This window comes from Micrasema longulum, unplaced genomic scaffold (genome assembly GCF_059751315.1).
Source record: "Micrasema longulum isolate JH-2025_06_02 unplaced genomic scaffold, ASM5975131v1 h1tg000582l, whole genome shotgun sequence".
NCBI lineage: Eukaryota > Metazoa > Arthropoda > Insecta > Trichoptera > Brachycentridae > Micrasema > Micrasema longulum.
Genome location: NW_028277778.1, coordinates 357792 through 379546, shown reverse-complemented (window position 1 = coordinate 379546; position 21755 = coordinate 357792). Strand labels below are relative to the sequence as shown.

The 21755-nt window shown below is 33.5% G+C and overlaps 1 protein-coding gene across 2 annotated transcripts; it reads right to left on the bottom strand.

The window, feature by feature from the left end:
• Positions 1-480: 480 nt before the first annotated feature.
• LOC148280406 (coronin-2B-like) lies at positions 481-18228 on the bottom strand. 2 transcript variants are annotated; one of them, XM_088228459.1, is made up of 12 exons: positions 18014-18228; positions 9705-9902; positions 7268-7384; positions 6531-6680; positions 5946-6110; positions 5164-5370; positions 4974-5078; positions 4252-4389; positions 4075-4177; positions 3486-3652; positions 1888-2040; positions 481-1079 (listed from the first exon to the last, which is right to left on the bottom strand). In XM_088228459.1, the coding sequence occupies exons 1-12, from the start codon at positions 18134-18136 to the stop codon at positions 963-965; spliced, it is 1743 nt and encodes a 580-aa protein (XP_088084585.1). In that variant the 5' UTR covers positions 18137-18228; the 3' UTR covers positions 481-962. The 2 variants fall into 2 exon arrangements, with proteins under 2 accessions (XP_088084585.1, XP_088084586.1); XM_088228460.1 differs by lacking the exon at positions 18014-18228 and adding an exon at positions 13502-13645.
• Between the last annotated feature and the right edge of the window lie 3527 nt (positions 18229-21755).

Sequence of the window (21755 nt, the reverse complement as noted above, 5' to 3'; positions counted from 1 at the left end):
TTAATTTATTCCAAACAAAATTAACTGTGTCGGCTGCAGTGTTTTGAAAAGGAAAATACATGTCTATATTTACTGCGAAAATAGCAATACATAACTATAAATACTAAAAATATGGAATTAAAATAATATACATATTGGAGATCCATTCATCGATAGCTAAACATAATTGAAATATTTAAAAAAGAACATCGACAAATTCTAATGCATAAAATCATTCCGAAATAACTTACTATGGAATAAACAAAATTAATCAAAATATATCGATGTTAAGTATATTGGATATAACAATATGGTATTATTAGTGGACCCGGTAATGTACATTTTTCTTATGTGATCAAGATATTCGTAGCATAATTATAATATGTTAGATTGTCAATAAATAAAATTGAAATACAATAATAAATTCATTACAAAATTTAAGTTGATGACAAAATAACTATGGTAAAATACACTTAAAAAGACGATAATGTAACAAAACAATGAATGTAAATTATAGTCTAATTGAGGAAATAAAATCAAATGTACAACATTTAAATAAACATCAATGGTATAATGTGGCAAACTATACTGAGAATAGACACTCCTGAGTAGACAATAAACAACTTTAATACACAAATAAAGTTAAGATCACTTTCTTACAGTTTTACCGTAAATATATCAAGTTAGCTTAAATGCAGAACTTTATCATCGGTGGAATGCATGTTTTATATAATACAGATAATTTTATATTTGACTACCAAAGTTAACATGCAGAAATGAAATCCATTAATTTATGTTGGCCAGGAATGTGTGTTATTCGACAAGGAATGTTAAAAGTAATTCAAATGTAAAAATTTTGTGGTATAAAAGTAGCAAAAAGAATGATGTAGAGCTCACGCAGAAGCAATTTGCTAGCATAAGCTTTTAAGAAAAGTAGAAGAGCACTAATATAATTGCCGCGTTGGATGAAGTAGGTAAAATAATTAATGATTTACAGTAGCCAACTGAGCCTCCAAATCGCGAACTCGCTGTTGCGAGTTGATTAATTGTTTTTTCACAATTCGGAGCTCTTCACCCTGACGATTGTAGGCCAACCGAAGCTGAAAATTAATAATTACTTTTTATTCAATTCAAAAACATTTTTAAAAAAAGGTCAACAAATAATACATAACAAAAGGACAGTTAAATAGTTTAGTAAAAAATTCATAATAATTTTATTTCAAACTCAAATAAAAACTTGACATAACTACGAGTCAACAAATGTTATGATAACTTAAATTGTTTTCGTGAAAGTTCAGAACAACCCACAACACAAATAAAACTTTATTCACAGCAAATAAATAATAATTTCTGCTACTAATAGCGTTTTTCTCGGTTAAGTGTGTAAATACGTATATCGATGGTCCCTACGTGTACTATTGAAACAGCATTTCGCGCGGTTTACAGGAGAGCAAAAACAAAGCTTGATATTTTTTTAAGAAGCTATCAGATACTATAGTAAAGTAGTAAAATTGTTAATACATGATATACAATATACACATGTTTGCAATTCTACAATATCTGACAGCTTCTTAAAAAAATTATCATGTTTGGTTTTTGCTCTCCTGTAAACCTCGCAAATTTCAGTTATCATACTATACAGGGACAGTCGATATATTAACACCCGATAATGGGTAATTCTGGATACCCAAAACTTGTGTTCTAACTAATATTAAACTTATATGTGGCGTAAAAATGCGACATTTTATTTATAATATATTTGAATACTTTTTTTATTAATACACAAATAAAAAACCCAGATGCAACCATTATCTGAAAAGATAAGAATCTAACACATAAGTTTAACAATAGTTTTTGAATTACAAAATGAAAACTAAATGTCAGCAAGATACTCGAATACAATATTACCTCATTCTCCGTAGAGAAGACATCTCCCTGGTTGATTTGCCTATACAGGGGAACTTGCTCGTCTCCCCCGGCCGGCTGAGCACCAAACATCTGCTGCAGACGGTGGAACTTGGTGGCCTGGTTGGCGCTTGTCTTTTGACTCTTTTCCATCACCTGATTGTTAGAAAGACACTATAATATAATGCCCCCTGAATATCCATTAATCTAATAGCTTGAAGTCAGTTGACATTTGAAGTTTTCTGATCCCCAGTAGCATCGTCATTCATCATACACTAATATAGTTTATTTTACACTTATGCAAGCGGAGGGCAAGATAGATAGAGGGTAAAAGTAAAATAATATCATGGCTCAGGAATCTTCGGCGGTGGTTTGGAATACCCAATGCAGCGATGCTCATCGGAATAGGCCAGGATTGAGAGGAGTTTCAAGTGACGGTCGCCAAACTCTGATAGGAGTGGTACATGAAGAAGAATAGATGAGGCGGTCAGCGCAGAAGTGACGCGATCTACAGACATGTGGAACTGATATAATCACATCCAAGGTTTAGCCATGTACATAGCGGGTGCGTGCGGTGACTAATATCAGTAGGAATGCTGACAAAAAATAATAACGTTCTTACTTTTAGAAGTTATTAGGTAGGTATAGGTATGTTACGTATGTAATAGATAATATTGAGGCAACACTGACAGAATGCATTAAGTCAACAGTCTTTATATATTTCAGATATTTTTTAACATAGGTGTGAGATGTTGATTTTAAATTTTATGATATACCTAGAATAAAGATTACTTTTTCAAAGCTTAAAAAAAAAAAAAAAAATTGTGGGAAAATAATCCGTTGAAAGAAAAAAAAAGCTTTAAATGCGATTATCTCTCGGAACTAGTTTTAATGACTTAATGCATTCTGCCAGTAAAGCCTCGATATATATCCATACTAATATTATAAATTTTAATATAAATTAAATACTAACATTGTCGGCTTCGTGGTGTAATGGTCAGCGCTGCCTACCATGCGAGAGGTCTCGGGTTCGATTCCCGACATGGTTGATATGAAATATTTATTTAAAAGGGTGTTTCTACACTAGAATATTTCGTTGTCCCTGGATTAGTACCTGAAGCGTAAGACTGATCATTTTACCTGCATATAACAAAAATGATTATGCACTGCAATTACTGTGTCCTGTGCACCATTAGGCGAAGTAAGGGAATGACGACGAATATTATAAATGCAAAAGTCTTTGTTTATTTGTTTATGTTACCTTCACGTCTCAACGGAGCGACTGATTGACATAATTTTTTGCAAAAGGTTAGCCGGAGAGATTAGAAGTAAAATAGGATAATGGATAGCGGATGTATGACAGCAGTAATAGGAAACGATGGAAAAATGGTGAAGAATGATAGTGGAATAAACACCAATATATTGCCAGAGAGCAGGCGTGTCACGTTAAGCTATAAGCATCACAATACGCAAAACAAGAACCGAGGGTTGAGCCGAATTCCAATAATACGCTACTTCACAATTATTGCTATACATTATAAGAGTCGATTTTCTTCTCTTACACAATTGACGTACCAATACGGGGCGGCAAGTATTATTACCTGAACGGTGTGATTGTCTTCCTCATTCCTCATCTGCCAGGGACGGTAGTCGGGAACAGTTTCACAACTGAGGAAGGCAAACTTCTTCTTGTTGTTATTGTCCTGCGCCTGCAAGGCTGGAGCTTCCTTGTTGTAAACTCGGGGCTTGTGGGTGGCGATGCTGACTCCTGAATATCCACAATTCCAAAAGTAATTAATAATGATCTTCCAATAAAATAGTTTGACTATTAGAATGTCCGGCAATCATACTGTTTCTTCCCGAAAATGATAATTGTCCGAGCTCTTAATAAAAGAACACAAATTAATAAAAGACACATTTTTAAGAATATGTACAACTAATGACGTGAATCGTAAATGTGTTCCGAAAAACTTGTCAGTGATGTGTGACAGTTCGGAAAAGAAAACACACCAATGGCTTGACAAGTCAAATCCACAGACAAAATGTATGGCTTTTCTACTTTGTTGATTAAAATATTAGAAAAGGTTGCCAGTTAATGACGTGAAAATGGATGTTTTAACGGCACATTCACAATACAGGGTTTCAAATAACAGATCGAGCTACATAATAGGAGATATAGTAAGTGTCAACCTGTCTTCATACTGAAGAGTAGAGGAGCCACATTGCGACCACTCATCCATTCTCGGGCCGACAGGGAGGGGAGGGGGGCGGCCGTGTCGGGGTACAAGTCTTCCTGCAAGTGTCAGTCAGAGTTAGTTCCTAGCTGGTGCAACTCCCAGCGAGGGGGGTAGGACACGACAACATTACCTGGAAGTGATCCGACTTCCTGGGGACCACCATGGAGATGGGTTCGCAGAGTCCGCGCGCCGTGTGCAGCTTGTAGAAACGGAACACTTCGCACTGAGACACATTCACTCCTCGCTTGGGCATGAACCCCAGACCTCGCTGTAACGTACATTTGACATTATACAGGTGTACTGGTATATGCAGGTTGTGAAAATATTCAGAATATAGCGCCGAAAATATTAGCATTTATTGATTATATTTTCATACAAAAAAATACTAAGAGTAAAAAGTGTACCGGAGTTCTTAGTTAGTTTCTGGGTGTACTAATGTGTGATGTAATTCAGCACTGTAATTGGTCATTTGGCCAGTTGTGGTGTAAAATATATCAAATTGCTATCACGAAGCGGATAATGGGGGAGATTCGTACATGGATTGATGAGTGGATCAGGCCAAATAGGTATAAAAAAAAGTGTTTTTATTTAAAGTGTTACTTATTTATAGAATAAATATATTATGTAAATTCTTTGCATATTTAGGGCATGTTTCAAAATGATGTAAAATGGTTCTCTCGGCACAGGACACCCCAGGGAAAATTATTGTAAAAGAATAAATAAACAAAGCGTTCGAAAGGAATATAAACATCTTTAGGTCCTCAGTCTAGAATTTTATATTGCAAAGTGCGTAATTTGATATCAAGCCTCTTTTTTTGTTTCGTCGGTGAAAGGAAGAAAATGTATAGCTACCTGGGGATTTCCAGAAAGAAACTGGTTGAGAAAATGTATATAGGGAGCTTCGTCTACTACTTCGTAGTAACGGATGTTTCCATCTCCTTTCCCAGCGAGGTAAACCTGGGACACAAAAATTAAATATTCATTTTATGAAAATAACATAAGAGACTTTCCAAGGTTCACATCGCAGAATCTTTAATCTTACCATATTGGTGTCGTAGTCGTAATACGGGAACACGACTCCCGAGGAGCTGTCGATGGTCTCCGTAGTGAGGGGGCGATCCAGGCGATGTTGGTCCCACACGCTGTACTGGCGGTCGCTGTGGCGGCTGAAGCCAACGGTCAGCACGCGCCCGCTGCTCCCTAGGAAACTCGCCTTGGCCGCCTTGGTGCCCTGGTGGCACTGCCCTTCCTGGAGGACAAGCGACATTACAGGCTGATCCTCGAGCTGGATTCACACAAGGACAATATTATCTTGTCCCAGCTCCATGAACAGCCTCGACAGGACCGGACAAAGAGACAATACAACGATTCAACTGTAGTAGTGGAAATGCAAAAATTAATATGCAACGCGCATTACAAGGGAGTTTGTGAAAAACATTATTTATTTTTTACCAAGATGTATTGGAATTGTTGGAGGACAAACTAAATAAGATATTTTTTCAGCTGAAATTTTCGGCAGAAAAATGCACGGGAGCGACACGCATATGCTAAGCATGCGGATATTGTCCTACTGTCCTGTCCATGTGCATTTGCATAAGGACAATACGGCCACGGGCAGTAGTGGAGGTATGTAATGCATTGCCTACGGAAATAGCCTGCCCGTACATCTCTAGGACAGTCTCGATCCATTGTCCTGTCCTCTAACTCACAAGGACAATAGATTCAATGCTAGGACAAGACAATATCGTACAGTTCTGAGCCCTACTAAAATAATAAGTTATAAATAACCGCAATAGAATGCATCAACTGGACAGCAACACTTACAGAGACGAGGATCCCGGATCTCGGTTCGATGATGCGGAGCTTCTTGTCCTTGCAGGTGGTAGCCAGGAGGGAGCCGTCCCTGTTGAAGGACATGCTGTAGATAACATCGCTGTGACAGTCTATCACATTCATGGCCTCTCCCTTGCCGACATCCCAAACTATAATCTGGAAACACCAAAAAAAAAAATTGCATTAAACTGATATATTATATTCAATCTTAAAAAAAAAACAATAAATACAGTGCGTTCGAATGTTAAATAACCCCATGTAAATGTGTTAGTGAATAAAATATTCTAGTGTGCCTACTAACACAAACCGAATTTGTATGTTTACTCGGTTCACCGACAGACACTAACACATTAACATACAGTTATTAAAATATTGTGTTTGTTATTCCGTGTGATGTTTGGATTATGTGATATCACATCGCCACGAATTATGGGCGATGCAATACAGTCTGAAACATCAGCAAGAAGTACTAAAAATACACCGCACTATAACACAGAAGAACACCATAAGTTTTACATTTAAAAGTTTACCCTTTAAGGTTTTTATGAAGTATGATTCGTAGCGTATGGTACTCACTAAGTAATCAAAACCGGCACTGAGGAGCACATTCTCGGCGCACGGGTGCCACTCCAGGTAGGCTGCCCTCCTCTTGTGTCCCTTGAGCTCCACCAGCCACTCCGTGAGGTGCATGGATAGGCCACCGTCCGGGATGTGCCACAGTTTCACCTGAAAGACAAAATAAAAAGTTGTCGCGGTCGAGAATCAGCCTGGAGATAGCCAAATATGTATCATGTAGACAGGGTACGCTTTAGGCATTGAAAGCAGTAAATTTAAGTATAAGTTAAAGGCATATTTGAGAACAAAAACTTTTTTGGTTATGTTTTCAATGCTTCCATTTTTCATGCGAAAAACTCAAATAGAGTACTGTTTGCAAATTATTTAAATCAATCCTAAAACATGGAAAAAAAAAATATTTCTTAAAGATGCCATTGTTCGTAATAATATATATAATAATCCATTTTTAAAGCGCTAAATTAACATTAAATATTCTCATAGGATCCACTCATATGGACACTTAACATTATACATATATTTTTTTAATATTTTGCTTCTGATTGGACCGTAGTTGATGGTTTGAAGTAAATCTAATTTGATAAACGTACTGGGACACTTTTGTTGCTGACTGTTTTTCATAGGGACACAATATCTCCTACTACCATATTTATTACTTTTTAGATTTATTTTAAGCCTTTTATTCATTTTTCACCAAACAGAACTTTTAATTAAGAATGACATTATAATGCAATACGTACTGTGGTATCGTCGGAACATGATGCAATAATATTATCGTTGAAAGGATTCCACTTAATGTCCAATACGGGCCCGCGGTGTCCCGTTACTCGGCTGGCGTTGAAGTCGAGACGACCAGTCTATAACAAGCACAGATAGAAAATGTATCCTTACAATACTAGTATTAAAATAAATCCTGAAAGAAAATTACTACATTCTTAAAAGAGAAATAAAGAGAAAATGGTAAACATAATTTAGACAAAATATAGTAGCGGCAGTAGATGCCATACGATTAAGGAGTGTTAAAATAAAAACAGCAATCTCCACCATCGATCTGAGATGAGTTAGATATAGCGATGGATAGAGAAACAAAAATACTATAGACAACTGCTAAGGGTTTGGAGCATAAATGGCAGTATCTCACACATTTTGGACTCGATGTATTTAGATCCGCTACAACAACAGCAGCCTCCTTTACATTTCAGAACAAAAACTAAAAAACAAACCAAAACCATTTAAAATAAGTCAATAATTTACTGATTAATACCAAATAAAATATACACAGAGAGTAACTTCTAGCAACAATAAATTATTAACTAAAATAATAAATTATCCTTGCGGCTGCATAAACTATCTAGACTTGGCAATAGTACTTAAATATTTAATACATATTAGTCATATTACTCGAAATGAAAAAAGTGGAGAATGCAGTTTCTGTTTTAACACGACTCGGTTTAAATAGATGTAATCCAAATTACTGTCATTTCTTTGCATGTGGGATATTATAATAGCGATACATGTGTTTAAATATTTATATAAAAATATAAATCATTTGTATATCATATAAATCAATCATAAAGTCGTCAGAAATTTTAAATGCTGTAAGTGACAAAATGTAAATTGTTCCAGTGGGAGAAAAACTAGCCATTCTAATAATAATACAATTTATTTTCCCCCTCTCAATTTACACTGTGTCTCTTGCAGCATTTCAAATTACCATCAACAATATGTATTTTATATTAATTCAAATACATATTATGGTAAGCTCATTTGCCTGCCATACAAGTCTCGGTTAACTTCCCGACATGGTGGATGAGAAATATTTCTGTGTCTTAGGTTTAAAAGGGCCAACGTGGGATTTATTTTTTTTCTTGCCAACATTTTGTAGATAAATAGTTTCAAACACCTCAAATGGTTTATTATAATGTCACAAAATGGCCGTAAAATTACTCTCGATGTAATGTTGTGGTTTACAACATTGGCTATTTTAGACACAAGCCGCAGATTTATTTAAAAGGGTATTTTTACACGGCAATATTTTATAGACCCTGGACTAGCACCTAAAGTGTGAGACTGATCATCTTACCTTTATGTAACAATTGCCAATGCAATGCCTTTGCAATATGAAAATGATAATGACGATGATTTTAAAATAGAAAAATGTCTTATTTGTAATTTGGTAAAAAACATATATATTTACTGTTTTTTTTTATTGTTTAAGTTTCATTGCCACGAAGTTATGTTCACAAGAAGCTGCAATAATCTATGTATATTTTGTACTAGGTTTATCTGATTTCCATGTCTTTTTTTCTATTATAATGCTATATTAAATAGACTCCAGGAACTCGGCAATAGTTATTCCCACGTATCGGCTATATTTAGTGTAGGATATTGTTCTTGTAGATCAAACCTATTGAACTTTTTCAAAGATGGTGAATGGTAATTCAGCCTTTAGTATAATTGTTATATGAAACCATGCATTATGATTTTCCTGTTATATTTATCTTTTAAAATATTTTATTATTTCATCTAATTTTTACATTTATTTTTAATTGTTTTAAACTTCTACTAAATGTGACATATGTTTTTACGTTTAATTTTTGTTTCTAAATTTTGAGTATAAAGTAATGTACAATATGTTTTTTTTAAAAATAATTAAACCAAATATGTTTGTATTACAAGTTGTTTAAAAGGCAATTTGGCCGAATATGTTAATAAAACTATTGTATGTTTTGTTTCTCGCTGATATTACCAAGAATGTTCAAAGCTTTAATATGATAAATTAAAAATAAATAAATAATGGAGAAGTCATTCTGAAAACCAGTTGACTGTGTACACTGGAACCTCATTTTGCATGGTTTTTAATTAAACATTAATTTAACCTTAGTAATATACTATTCGTTATCGGAATGCCTTACGGTACTCGGTGAATAATGATAGTAAATAATCTTTTCTATGATTTATATTATTAAGTATTTTGATGTCATGTTATATTTTTTTTTTAAATTAGGGCAGAATAAATATTAAACAATTTTTGATTTTAATACAAGGAAACTTATCCAGCATTGTTCTTTTTTTAGTATACTTTTTTACACGGTACTGTGTGGAAAGTATCCCAAGTGTAAAGAGGTTACAGTGTATTTGATTTGACAGGAAATGTTCAGTAAAGTAATGGGTTACATTATCCAAGGGCAGCACGAGAAAGGCGCCTCCTCCTGCGACCTCGGTGACGATAGCCACAAACTTGGGGTTGACGGCGCAGAAGTTGGAGTCGTGGGCGTTCCTGGTAATCTTGATATTGTCGTAACATCGCTCCCGCTTAAAGGACACCCCGTACACGTGTCGGAACTTGGAACTTCGCACTCCGCGGAACCATAACTGTGAAAACAATTTAAAGATTTAAAAAATCATTTTAATTGCTAGTTTTATAAATTTACATTCATTTGTTCCCATAATTTGTTTATTAAAAAGCAGTCTTAGATCGTAAGATTTTTTTATTTAGATATTATAACATTTTACAGGGGTAGTTAATTAGGAATTTACAGGGATAATGACCTGTCATAGGTTGTAACAAGTGATCACTTTACTCACTGTATAACACTGTGTCACTCCACAAAAACAATAAATAACCTAATCAGTGCACGTAAGGGTTGCTTATTAAAATTCATGACATGTTGATTTTATATTTTTGTGCAACAACTATGGTGAAGGTGTATAGAGGGGTTTTGCATGTCGGTTAAATCGGTGTCCTGACAAAGAGACGGGTACGTCTTGAAACCGGTAGACATTGAAAAGTCGGTATGTGGTTATATTCAAATATTGAATAACATTCAGTTTTATTTTTATTTTCATGATAACATAATTTCAGGTCAAGTAGTTATGTCCCCCCTGTGGTCTAATAATCAGCGCATTTGCCTACCATGCAAGAGGTTTCGGGTTTAATTCCCGAAATAGTTGAGATGAAATATTTATTTAAAAGTGTTTTTACACTAGAATATTTTCTAGTCCCTGGACTAGCATCTGAAGCGTAAGACTGATCATCTTGCCTTTATATAAGCTGGCCAATATACCATTAGGTGTGAAAAGGGAATAATTAAATTATGAATTTATGTATTATTGCATTTTCCAATGTTAAACAAGTATCTAGTCAAACAATAAATAATGAAACTTCCAAAAAATACATTAAATTGTTTTATTTGCTTTCCTAAATAACATGTATTTTGAAAGAAAGCTTTTTTTTCAAATATACAATAGTGAAAAATAATATGTATTGCTGAATGGTTATTGGGAAAATACAAGTGCGAACCATTTAAAATAAAAATAAATGTTAAAAAAGAGATATTTGCATTCTTATGATTTCCCCAAATATTTCAACTTGGAGGCCATTTTCAACGAGTTGTAGATAACTCACTATTATAAAATAGGAATCAAGTTGGGTTAGAGTGGGGTTAGAACCTCGGATCTCTGATCCGTGAGTCCAGAACACTAGCCACGGACCACAACCCGATTTGAATTATTTTTAGTGTACTTAAGGTTGAGTAAATACAGGATAAAGGAAATAAATTGATTAATAGACAGCTGATAACTTCATGTTACAAATAAATATTACTAATAAGGTTGATACTTATATTTAATTAATAACATCTATCCTATAACGACAGCTCTTGACGTTACTAATAATCATTACACATCATGATAATTTGATGTAATATTGTGCATGCTATCTACAATCAATAATTCGGGTCCAAATAAGGAAACAATAACCAACGGAAAAGTGTCAATTAGCAATATACATTTACTGAGACCGGCAGTTATGAATACTTATGCATAATTAATTGTGCCAAATACAATCGCTAACAGTATTTATTGGAAACTTGGATCTATTTCCTGCAGAAGATAGCTTCTCCACCCTGAAATACAAATCAATCAATGTTGAGCGAAGAATACAATAGAATTGTTGCATATTCAAAACATGCTAATTAGTAAATACTTTCCACACAGCGATTCATTCATACCGTGATATCATAATGAGAATTATTTCAATCATATTATCGTAAACAGAGAAAGTTTGCATAATTGTACTACAGTTAAATTTGGTATTTAACTATTTTTGGACATTTAAATCAAACGGAGATAAGTATGCCTCGTTGTGTAGCGATTGGTGCATTCGCCTTTATGCTTGAGGTGGACCTGAAATATTGATTCTACACTGCGACATTTCACCATTGTTAGACTAGCACCTGAAGCGTAATACCGATCACCTTACCTTCCATGTAACAAAAATTACAAAAAAAATTCGTAATGGGCTGGGTGCAGATAGGGAAACGATGACGATTAAATCAATGAGTCGAAATGAAATATTTTATATAATTAACGATAAATATAACAAGTATCGCACGAAGCCTAAATAAAATCAATGTTTAATTTTACCTGGATATAATTGAATCATTATCCGAGAAAAACTTACAATACTTTTATCATCAAACCATTTCTCTGCAGAGTGCGCAGAAAGGATGGAATTCCGCACAGGTCAATATTGGCACAAAAGAGAAAAATTTCAACAACTAAAGAGCTATGCAAATTATACTGAAATTAGAACAGTGTTCGGTATAAATTGGAGCTTGTTTCATCCACAACACAACAATGAATACAATTTGTGTTGTAGTGCCAGCACTAACATTGTGTTGAAAACTAAAATATGATTTCACACAAGACAAAAAGCATTATTCCCATACTACAATACTTACTGCACTTGTATTATTATAGTGAGTGAACATAAATCCCAACTACTGAGAAAATTCACTTTTTGCACAATAGAAATGAATTGTTCACCATGATTCTTGATCAAATTTCATTATGGAGATTCTTCATTGAATTCCCCTTTGAACATTACTTACAAATAGTGATTTCATACACCAACTTTTTATATTTCTAAGTAATATAATTAGAACATTTGAAGATCAACAAATTGTTTGCATTAATTTAAGTCCTTCATTAATAACTAGTCCTATAACTTGACATAAATATGTTAATCTCGCATTAAAACCACATAAAAAGAAGGTATTTATGTAATTTTATAGTTATAACATTTAGTTTTAAGAAATAATTAACTTGTCAACTAATTGTTTTTGACCAACAATAACATGTTTTTAAGCTATAGCACATAATTTCACGTATTTTCAATTTGTATTGAGAAAATAAGAAAGTAAAAGGTATCCAAATCACGGAGAATTGATCAACAATATTTTAAGTTTGTCAAAATTTTTGTCAACAAGGACTGGATTCAACTCCCTGGGGAGCTGTTAATATTAACATATTACAACAGAGATGAAGAACATTTTATACAAGTAATATAGGCAGAAATAGTAAAGGTAATATAGGAAAATATGAGCAGAATGGCGAATATTACACAGTGTGTAAAGTGGCCACTTAAACCAGCCAATGACAGGTCATATGCCCTGTAGATGCCTCGACTTCTATATTACCTTCTCTAAAATGTTCTTCATCTCTGTTGTTCATCTTCATCTCCATTTACAAATATGTAAATGGAGAATTGAGTCTACGTTTTAAAGGGTTCATATTATTAGAAGGTTTAATTTTCTACAAAATATAAATTTTTATATGGCATAGCTAGGAATCTAATATGTGTATTCGTACCACATGGGAAATCTTATAATTATTTATATTTTTGAAATAAGTACGATGCAAATAGGTGCGTAGATTTTCACGGTCACCATTATCAATTGTCAGGTAATCCCGTGTAGGTTTGATTCATTCCGACTTAATATCTACCGTCGCAGGAGCCATCTTCACACAGTTCACCCTGAAGATTGCTCCTATAATGGTAGCCGAAACGTTGGAACAAATCCAACCGACACCGGATCACCCAAAAAAGATGATACATATTAATGATGCAACTATTAGCCGAGTTAATTGTACACTTTTAGAAGCACGCAAGATCTGCGGAGTCGACTCACCTGGGAGTTGGTCATGATGATGGGGAGTAGGAGATAGCAGCGGTCCGCAGGGTCAGCCGGTGAGGGGTTTCATGCAGAGCAAACTTCAGTGCCCGACGGTAGCATAACACACCACACATATCAAGTCTACACACTAATCTAACACTGCAAAACACATAACACAAGTAGTAAAATAAAAGCGCGTGACAATAATCTTCAACCACGGTAAGGCTCTCTAGCACCAAACAGGAAGTGGAGAAATGACCATTACAACTGTTGCCATAAATTAAAATAATAAATGAGGTGAAAAGGAAAGTGTACGGGGGATAGGTCTAGGCAGCGTGAACACACCGGTCGCAGTGTTCACTCGTTCCATTAGACAGCCGCTAGTTAACAGATACTGCTGTAATAGTCTCTACTCTACATGGTGTTCCCTACGTGTCTTCCCCTTTTTACTTTTATTGCAATAATATACATTCGAACAGTTGATAAACATTATTTTTTTAACAACACAATTCATAATTCAAACTAATAAATTAAAAAACTTTAAGATATGTTTTTTTTAAATATTTATCTAGCGCGGGTTTTTTTGATCGAGGCATTATTTTAATCTGTGTAGAATATTGTTTCATATTTACGTAATAAATAAATAAGCAGTTGCTTTTTAAGACCAATTCCATTAGTATATCTTTTTATTCACTTTTAAAAACAATAGAAATATGAAGATTTATATATTCGTATTTCAAAACTTTATATTTTCAAAACCAGAATTTCTAAACATTTATTTTTGAAACATGAAGCAAAATTGAAGGTAAATTGCCAATGATTGGATATCTTTTTTTACGCAACTTTTTTTTAATTAAAAAAAAAACTTACATTACCAACTGGTACAAGAAGTATAAAAATTTTAGCATATTTTCAGACGTTGCCTGGTATGCGGGCGAAATAATTCAGTAAGATGAATCTCACTCGCTTCAATAAAGTTTTCAGGTCTTTAACTTCAAAAAAAATCAAGACATGGAAGAATAGAAGAAATATCGACATTTTTAACTCGAGTCTGCGAATTCAAATCATCTATTTATAAATATTTTATGATTTTCTATAGTAACGATTAACAAATTATTTGCAAAAGCTACTTATGCTAATGATCTGGTGTTTATTCATTTTATATTTTTTATATCTTTTGTATGCTGACATACATACATGTATATGTACATATTTCTTGTTATTTTTATTTTTCTTTTTATCAAATGTTTTAATATTGTTTTTTAATTTTTGTATGTCTAACTAGTAAGTTATCGTTATTATATATCGTTATATTTTATATCGTAAAAGGCACTTTGCCATATAATAAATAAATAAATATTAAAAAAAATAAAACCCTAAAAGATTTTTTATTTTTATTTTTAAATATGGATTAACAAGCGCATGTTTACATAATGCGTAAAGTGAACACTTAAACCAGCCAATGACAGGTCATAAGCCTTGTAAATGCCCAGACTTCCATATTCCCTTCTCATAAATGTTCCCCATCTCTGATGTAATATGTTGATTATGTTTATTATATGATTGTTGATGTTCTCATTTTCTAAAATTGAACCCATTGCTGGTCATAAACAGCCTGTACTTATTGAGTGTCGGTAACTAATGATCCAATGAATGTATCTCACTTAACATGAATATTGGTGCAGGTGTTTCTGTTAATTAGAATTCATCATACTCATACAATATAGTTATATGTAGATTGAATTAATTATAAGGTTCTGATCTGATCATCGAGAGAATTGGTCCAATTTCTACACATCTGAGATAGGTATTAAGATTTTTTTAAACACACAAAAATATTAATAACTGAATTGAAAAGCGGTTATAAAATTTATATTTGAAGCACTAACTGGTTATTTAATATTATTAAAATAAAAACATTGTGTTTTTATCCACTTGTTTTTATCTGATTACCGACTTCGAAGACTTCTATACGTATAATTGGGAATTTATTATACTTAAATCTTATTTTATCATTTTAACGCTGTCTTAATTTCTACCTGCAGGTAGACATTAAGTTTACAAGTGTGGAGTGAGGGGTGAGAGGGGTTGAAACAGTTGTTCTAGAATTAGTCAGGAGTGGACTAAAGGAAATACTGTTTGATTATTTTTTATGGCTTTATTGATTTGTAAGATTTCTAAGTTTTTTTTTTTTTTTTTGTCTAATTAATTGCAATGTTTCATTTTCAACACGTGGAACCCTTGACCGAGTGTCTTTATTGAAATCATGATTATTTTCTATTAGTCGGTTCGCAAATTCACTTCAAGTGTTCTCCATACCTCCCCTCCACAGACACAAAATACTAAGTGACATAAAAACTTGATTTCTACCTCCAAATATATGAGACTTAAGACACTGTTAAAATTATGAAATGGGATTTATATTGTATTCTAATTATATCTCAATAAAGGAGTATATGTTGTTTCGAAACCGGTCGGTTATAAAAAAAACGGTTAAAACAAAGTGTTTTTATTTTTATTGAAAGGCAATTATTGAAGCGGCAATATAAATTTTTAATTAAAATATAAAAAAATCAGGTATGCAGACACATTATCGCATTTGAATTAATCCTGTTAAATATAAAATATTAATATTTAAAAATCTACAAAAAAAAGTACTAAAATATGGATGACTTTCACTGGAATGTTTAATGATCACAGCGAGTATTATCATTAGTGGAGTTACTCACTCTTACACAACGGGGGCACCCAACCGAAGCACTAAAATCAGATAACTACCGCTGCTAGATTACCATAAAATTATTTTTGCATGGCGTTGGGGCCTACAGAACAGATAACATATTATTACAATCCGACTCATAGCAGGTGAAGATAATCATTAGATTATATTATTATAAGATAAAAGATAATATAGCAGAGCAAACTTCATTAATATATTTATGTTTAATAATGTAATAATTAGTTTGCCTATCAACAGATGGCGTGTCAAGCGCAAAAAAATACATTCCTCTCGGGGACAATCTATTACTACGCAGCTGTCAAAATCACAACTAATTTCAGTGTATTTTGACTGTGTGAGAGCATTTTGCTTGCAATTCAAAAAACAATAACTGGAGAGTTTTATGAGTCATTATTGGATCGATTTATGGCAAAAACTACTGAAGTCGGGCCTCATTCGCAACAGAAATACACCTCTTCCGTCACAATAATGCCCTGGCTCGTTTGTTAAGGAAAGCGATGAATTGGATTTCGAATTGCGACTTCATTTTGTACCCAAATTTAAAAAGATGGCTTCGCGGAAAGCGATTTGCATCGAATTAGGATGTTCAGTTAGAAACTAAGGGGTATTTTGCAGATGTGCCGGAATCGCATTATGCGGAAGGAATAAAAAAGATGAAAAATCACTGGGATCGCGTCGAGCTAGGTTACGCTTTCAATGTTGCATAGTTTAAAAAGTAAAGTTATCGGATGTAACAAGTAGTAAAAATATAATCTTGGCATGGACTAAAAATATAATCATTTAACCTATTTTTAAATTAATTTTAAAATCCATATTGCTACTTTTTTGTTTTACTATAGGCTCAAATAATTACAAAAACTTTTGTTTTGAGAATATACTTAAACATCAATCAAGGCAATTCAAACATCTCAATTTTACAGCTAAACAATAAAACAAATGTTTGACGTCAAACTGATAAAATCAATTCTGATAGTGCAAGATACAACCGTATCATCAAAATACATGCGCAAGAAAAATCTGATAACCAATCAATTTCAGAATAAATAGAAAATGCTTCAGAGTGAAAAGGGTGAAGTTATTTATTAAGTCTAGTTATTATAGAAATTTTCAGGGGCATTAGACCCAAGTATAATGGACCCAATAACTGTGATAAAAAACAAGACTCGAGATGTGGTAGACTGTGGATCAGACCAAATCACATCCACAGTCCACAAATAAATCATTTTTAATTCTAAATTATCGTAATCTCAAAATTATAGTGTCTTGCATAAAATTCCTGATAAATTTCTTACATGCAAGAAAGAAGACAATAGACCCCGAACCATGAAGAAATTAATGCACAATATTTTGGGAACTAATAATAGTTTCTTTTAAATTGCAATTCGTATTTTTGTAACTATATTCTTATGTATGTTTCTGTGAATGTCACTAATAAAATAAACTAAGAATATACCTAAAGGCGTATTCTTAATATTGCTGGTGGCATTCCCTTTCATGATTATAAATATTTTGTCAATTCGATCTCGCTTCCTGTATAAATATTGGGTTAATTTACAGTTTTTCATATTTATTTATATATCAATTTGATATATTGAGAGTGAAAAAAAAAAACAAAGAATAATATACTATGAAATCTAGGTGATCGTGTAATTCAAAGGCGTAAAATGCATGAATATAAAAAAAATAAATGCTCATACAGTGGACTATCTCAAGCAATTAATGATTTTAGGCGTACTTACAGTACTTACACATTAATTAACAAAAACAGTAAATATGATGTCACTCACTTTTGACACAGGCTTGTTGCAAGCGCGGATGTCTACAGAGTTGATCCCTGAATTACGATCGCAACCATTCAAAATATCGATAAAACACTTTTCAGTGACACAATCATCTTTCACGGGCGGCATATCACGCGTAATTTTGAGTTATTGCAAAAAGAATTCTAAAATAACAAACAACAGACCGCCGAATGACAGGGGTGACAAATGCTGTGCTGACGATTTTTTATTTTTATCTATGATTTTGTACTAACAAAGGCGGTGCCAGCTAAGTTGTAGGTAAGTACGATTTATTTATAAATAAGTGTAAACACTAATATAGAATCAGTCCACAATATTTATATATTTTTAAAATTGTTTTATTCATTTTTCTAAACAGTAAAAAGTTTGTGATGATAGTTTCAACTATTTATGGATTTCAGATGTTTAAACGTTGAGTTAAAAATTTCTCGAAATGCGATCTTTTATACGAATGTGTGGGAAATCAATGTATGACAGAGTTACAAATGATGACATCAGGTGAGTGCAAATCTGAAACTGCTTTAATTGATATGATTAAGATAGGTCACTAAGATGGTTTGTTCATATAGAACGAATGGGTGACGAAAGAACGGTAAAACATATATTCAGGATGTTCTTTAAACCCTGTCACATCCGAATCCACGATGATCAGTATGGGCAAAAAGACATATTTGCATATTTAAAAAAATATTTTGAACAAAAATTTTGTTTTAAATAAAATATTTAAAAAAAACAAATGGTTGCTTACTTCTGCAGGGGAGAAGAGAGGGAAGCGCTGTCACTCGGTTGTCGGCGCATCAGACTTCCTCTTCCCCCTTCTCGTTTCTCCCCTGCAAAAGTAAGCAACTATTTGCTTTTTTTTATGTTTTTAAAAAAAAATTATACGTTCTAAAAAATAATTTTAATGTGCCAATATGACTTCTTGCTCGTACTGATAATCGTGGTTTCGGATGTGACAGGGTTTAACGAACACCCTGTATATGGTGAAAATTAATGTTATAGTTTTACGAAGACGACCAAGAAACACGTGGTATAATCAGATAAACCTACATTTCAAGTCTGGTATAAGGTCAAGGTATTTCAAGTCTGGTATAACCAAGGTCTGGTCAAAAGCATACAAAACTAAAGGTCATATATAAAAATATTTATAAATGTGAAAGATGCTAGGGATGTATATCAGGATAGACATATATAGCGGTCTATTCTCTCTGCCTATCCCTTCGGAGAAATAGATTGATGGTAATATAAATGACATACTAAATATTATTGTACATTAGGCTTTTCAGATCAAAAACTGAAATTAATATTTTATTACAACACTGGATAAATAAAATTAAAATATCTATGAAAATACTTAAAAATGATTACAAGCCTATTAGAAATTTGTCAAACTAATGGATATTTAGTTTGACAAATTTCGATATTTTAAATATAGTTCATTTCACAAAGTAAAACAAGGAAAAAAATGTAATATGGTATCAAAAAGTAATTTAGGATGTTTGTCGTAAAAAAAACGGGTCAAGCGTCCTTGAATTTTCGGAGTTGTAAACCCCTGTTTTTGTTTCCGGAAACCGTACGTATATGATCATCCTACGAGCTCACGAGCCCAAACTCGCGGGTGTTCACGCATGGTTTTTGTTAAGCTAGGGTTTCCTAAGACAGCAGTGCCCGTATCTTAGCGGTCTTAATGAACGGTGATGCGGTGGACAGCCGCCGTAACGGTGACTAGAGAGCGGTTTCCTAGGAAAACAGTGTTATCAATACTGTTACGATGGCTGTCCACCGCATCACCGTTCACTACGGCCGTTAAGATACGGGCACCGCTTTCCTAGGAAACCCTAGCTTTAGTATCAGTGAGTTCGGAACGGAGAAGTTTGGGGAGAACGGGAATGAGGGGACTGCTCCGAGTTTTGGAGTAAAGACGAGGGCATTCCATTTACGCCGCAGTCTCGATAAAACGTGTTATGGTCTCTTTTTGTCTCGTAAACGGAATCGCCATTTTTTTTTGTAAAGCGCAGCTTCTAATCTTTGGGTAAAAGTGTAAAACTTATAATTGCCTTGAAGCTACTTATGTAAATTCGCCAGTGTGTCTTGACCCTACCACTCTGTAAAGCTCGGGTTTCCTAGGACAGCGGTGCCCGTATTTTAACGGCCGTAGTGAACATTAATGCGGTTGACAGCCGTCGTGACGGTGGCTAAAGAGTGGTTTCCTATAAAAATGGTGTTGATAACACCGTTAAAAAATAAAACCACTCTCTATTCACCACTACGACGGCTGTCCACCGCATCACCGTTCACTACGGTCGTTAAGATACGGGCACCGCTGTCCTAGGAAACCCTAGCTTTACTGATGCGGAGCAACCTTTTAAAACGAGAAAAGGACAATCGAGACTAATAAACCACAGACTGAAATTAAACAATAAACTGCCAGACAAAACTAAACAAAAGACTCAGACAACCTTTACAAAATGTATGTAACCCAGTAAGGGTTTTTCAATGGAAAATTCAAATAAAAAATTTAAAAAATCATCTGCCTACCCACTAGATCTGAATAACTAAATTACTATTGTAAATTCTTAATTTACTGCTCCGAGGGATTATTTCATCATGTAAATTAATTTAAGTAATACTTGTATAATACCTGGAAAGTACTTGGACGCTGACAGGTGAAAAACTTATTTAAACTAATTTGCTATATTTCCCCTGCGGTTAAATAATCTCAAACGAATTATAATTTAATCCCATGTTTGATCAGTCCATTATTTCTATTCACTGATAATCTGTCTGAATGAATAATGTAATAAATTTATTTTTGTTCGATTTCGAATTCTTTCAATAAAGAGTTTTTAGCCCCTGCTGTTTTCTAATACAAACACACATAAAACATTGCGACACAAAACTAGTCACAAGAAACCAAAATATCCTGGCTAACCAAATTTTTTATGTAGTTTTCAAGGTGAAACTAATTATTTTTTATGTTTACATTCAATTACACCATTTTCATTTTCCTTTCAACGAACCTTTTTTTTCTCATCCGTGATTTGTGAAGCAATCATTACAATTGTTTAGTGGTGCTTCTTGCACGAATTCATTCATATATCCCTAAAATAATATTTTTTTAAAAGATTTCTTTCCTTTTTTCCTGTTGAAATTTTCAAGAGACAAAAAAAATCAAACCATTTTTTATATCAATATTTGAGTATGTCCAAAATGTTAGTAGACAAAAGACTGGATTTCACCCCCTCGGGAATCGTTAAGATTAACAAATTACAACAGGGATGGAGAATACCTTAAAGAAGGGAATATGGAAGTCTAGGAATTTACAGGGCCTATGACCTGTCAATGGCTGATTTAAGTGGTCACTTTACACACTGGGTAACATTCACCATTTTGCCTATGTTTGAAAATCCATGTTTCTTCAATTCTTCCATTTGTTGATTTTAGTGAAGTTAAAGAGCTGAAACCTTTATTGTTGTGAAGAGATTTATTTGACTGAATTATTTCACATACTAGGCAACGCCTGAAAACAATTTTCCAATTTTTAAACTTTTTTTGGACCAGTTGGTTTTCTTACAATATTTCTATGGTAGATTAAATGTCGTAGCTAGGTTCATGAGCATCGCTAGCAAAATTTGAACTTCGCGACCCCCAAGACTTATTTTCTAAGATAAGAAAGAAAAAATAAGGTTGCGGGTCAGCAAAGTATTTTTTTACACATTTGATGGTA

Excerpts from the sequence above, each read along its gene's own strand:
- LOC148280406 (XM_088228459.1), bottom strand. The coding sequence starts at position 18,136 with ATGCCGCCCGTGAAAGATGATTGTGTCACTGAAAAGTGTTTTATCGAT. Across the intron at positions 9,903-18,013 it reads GCAACAAGCCTGTGTCAAAA|TTATGGTTCCGCGGAGTGCG; the intron begins GTGAGTGACATC and ends TTGTTTTCACAG. Across the intron at positions 6,681-7,267 it reads CATGTTCCGACGATACCACA|GTGAAACTGTGGCACATCCC; the intron begins GTACGTATTGCA and ends TTTGTCTTTCAG.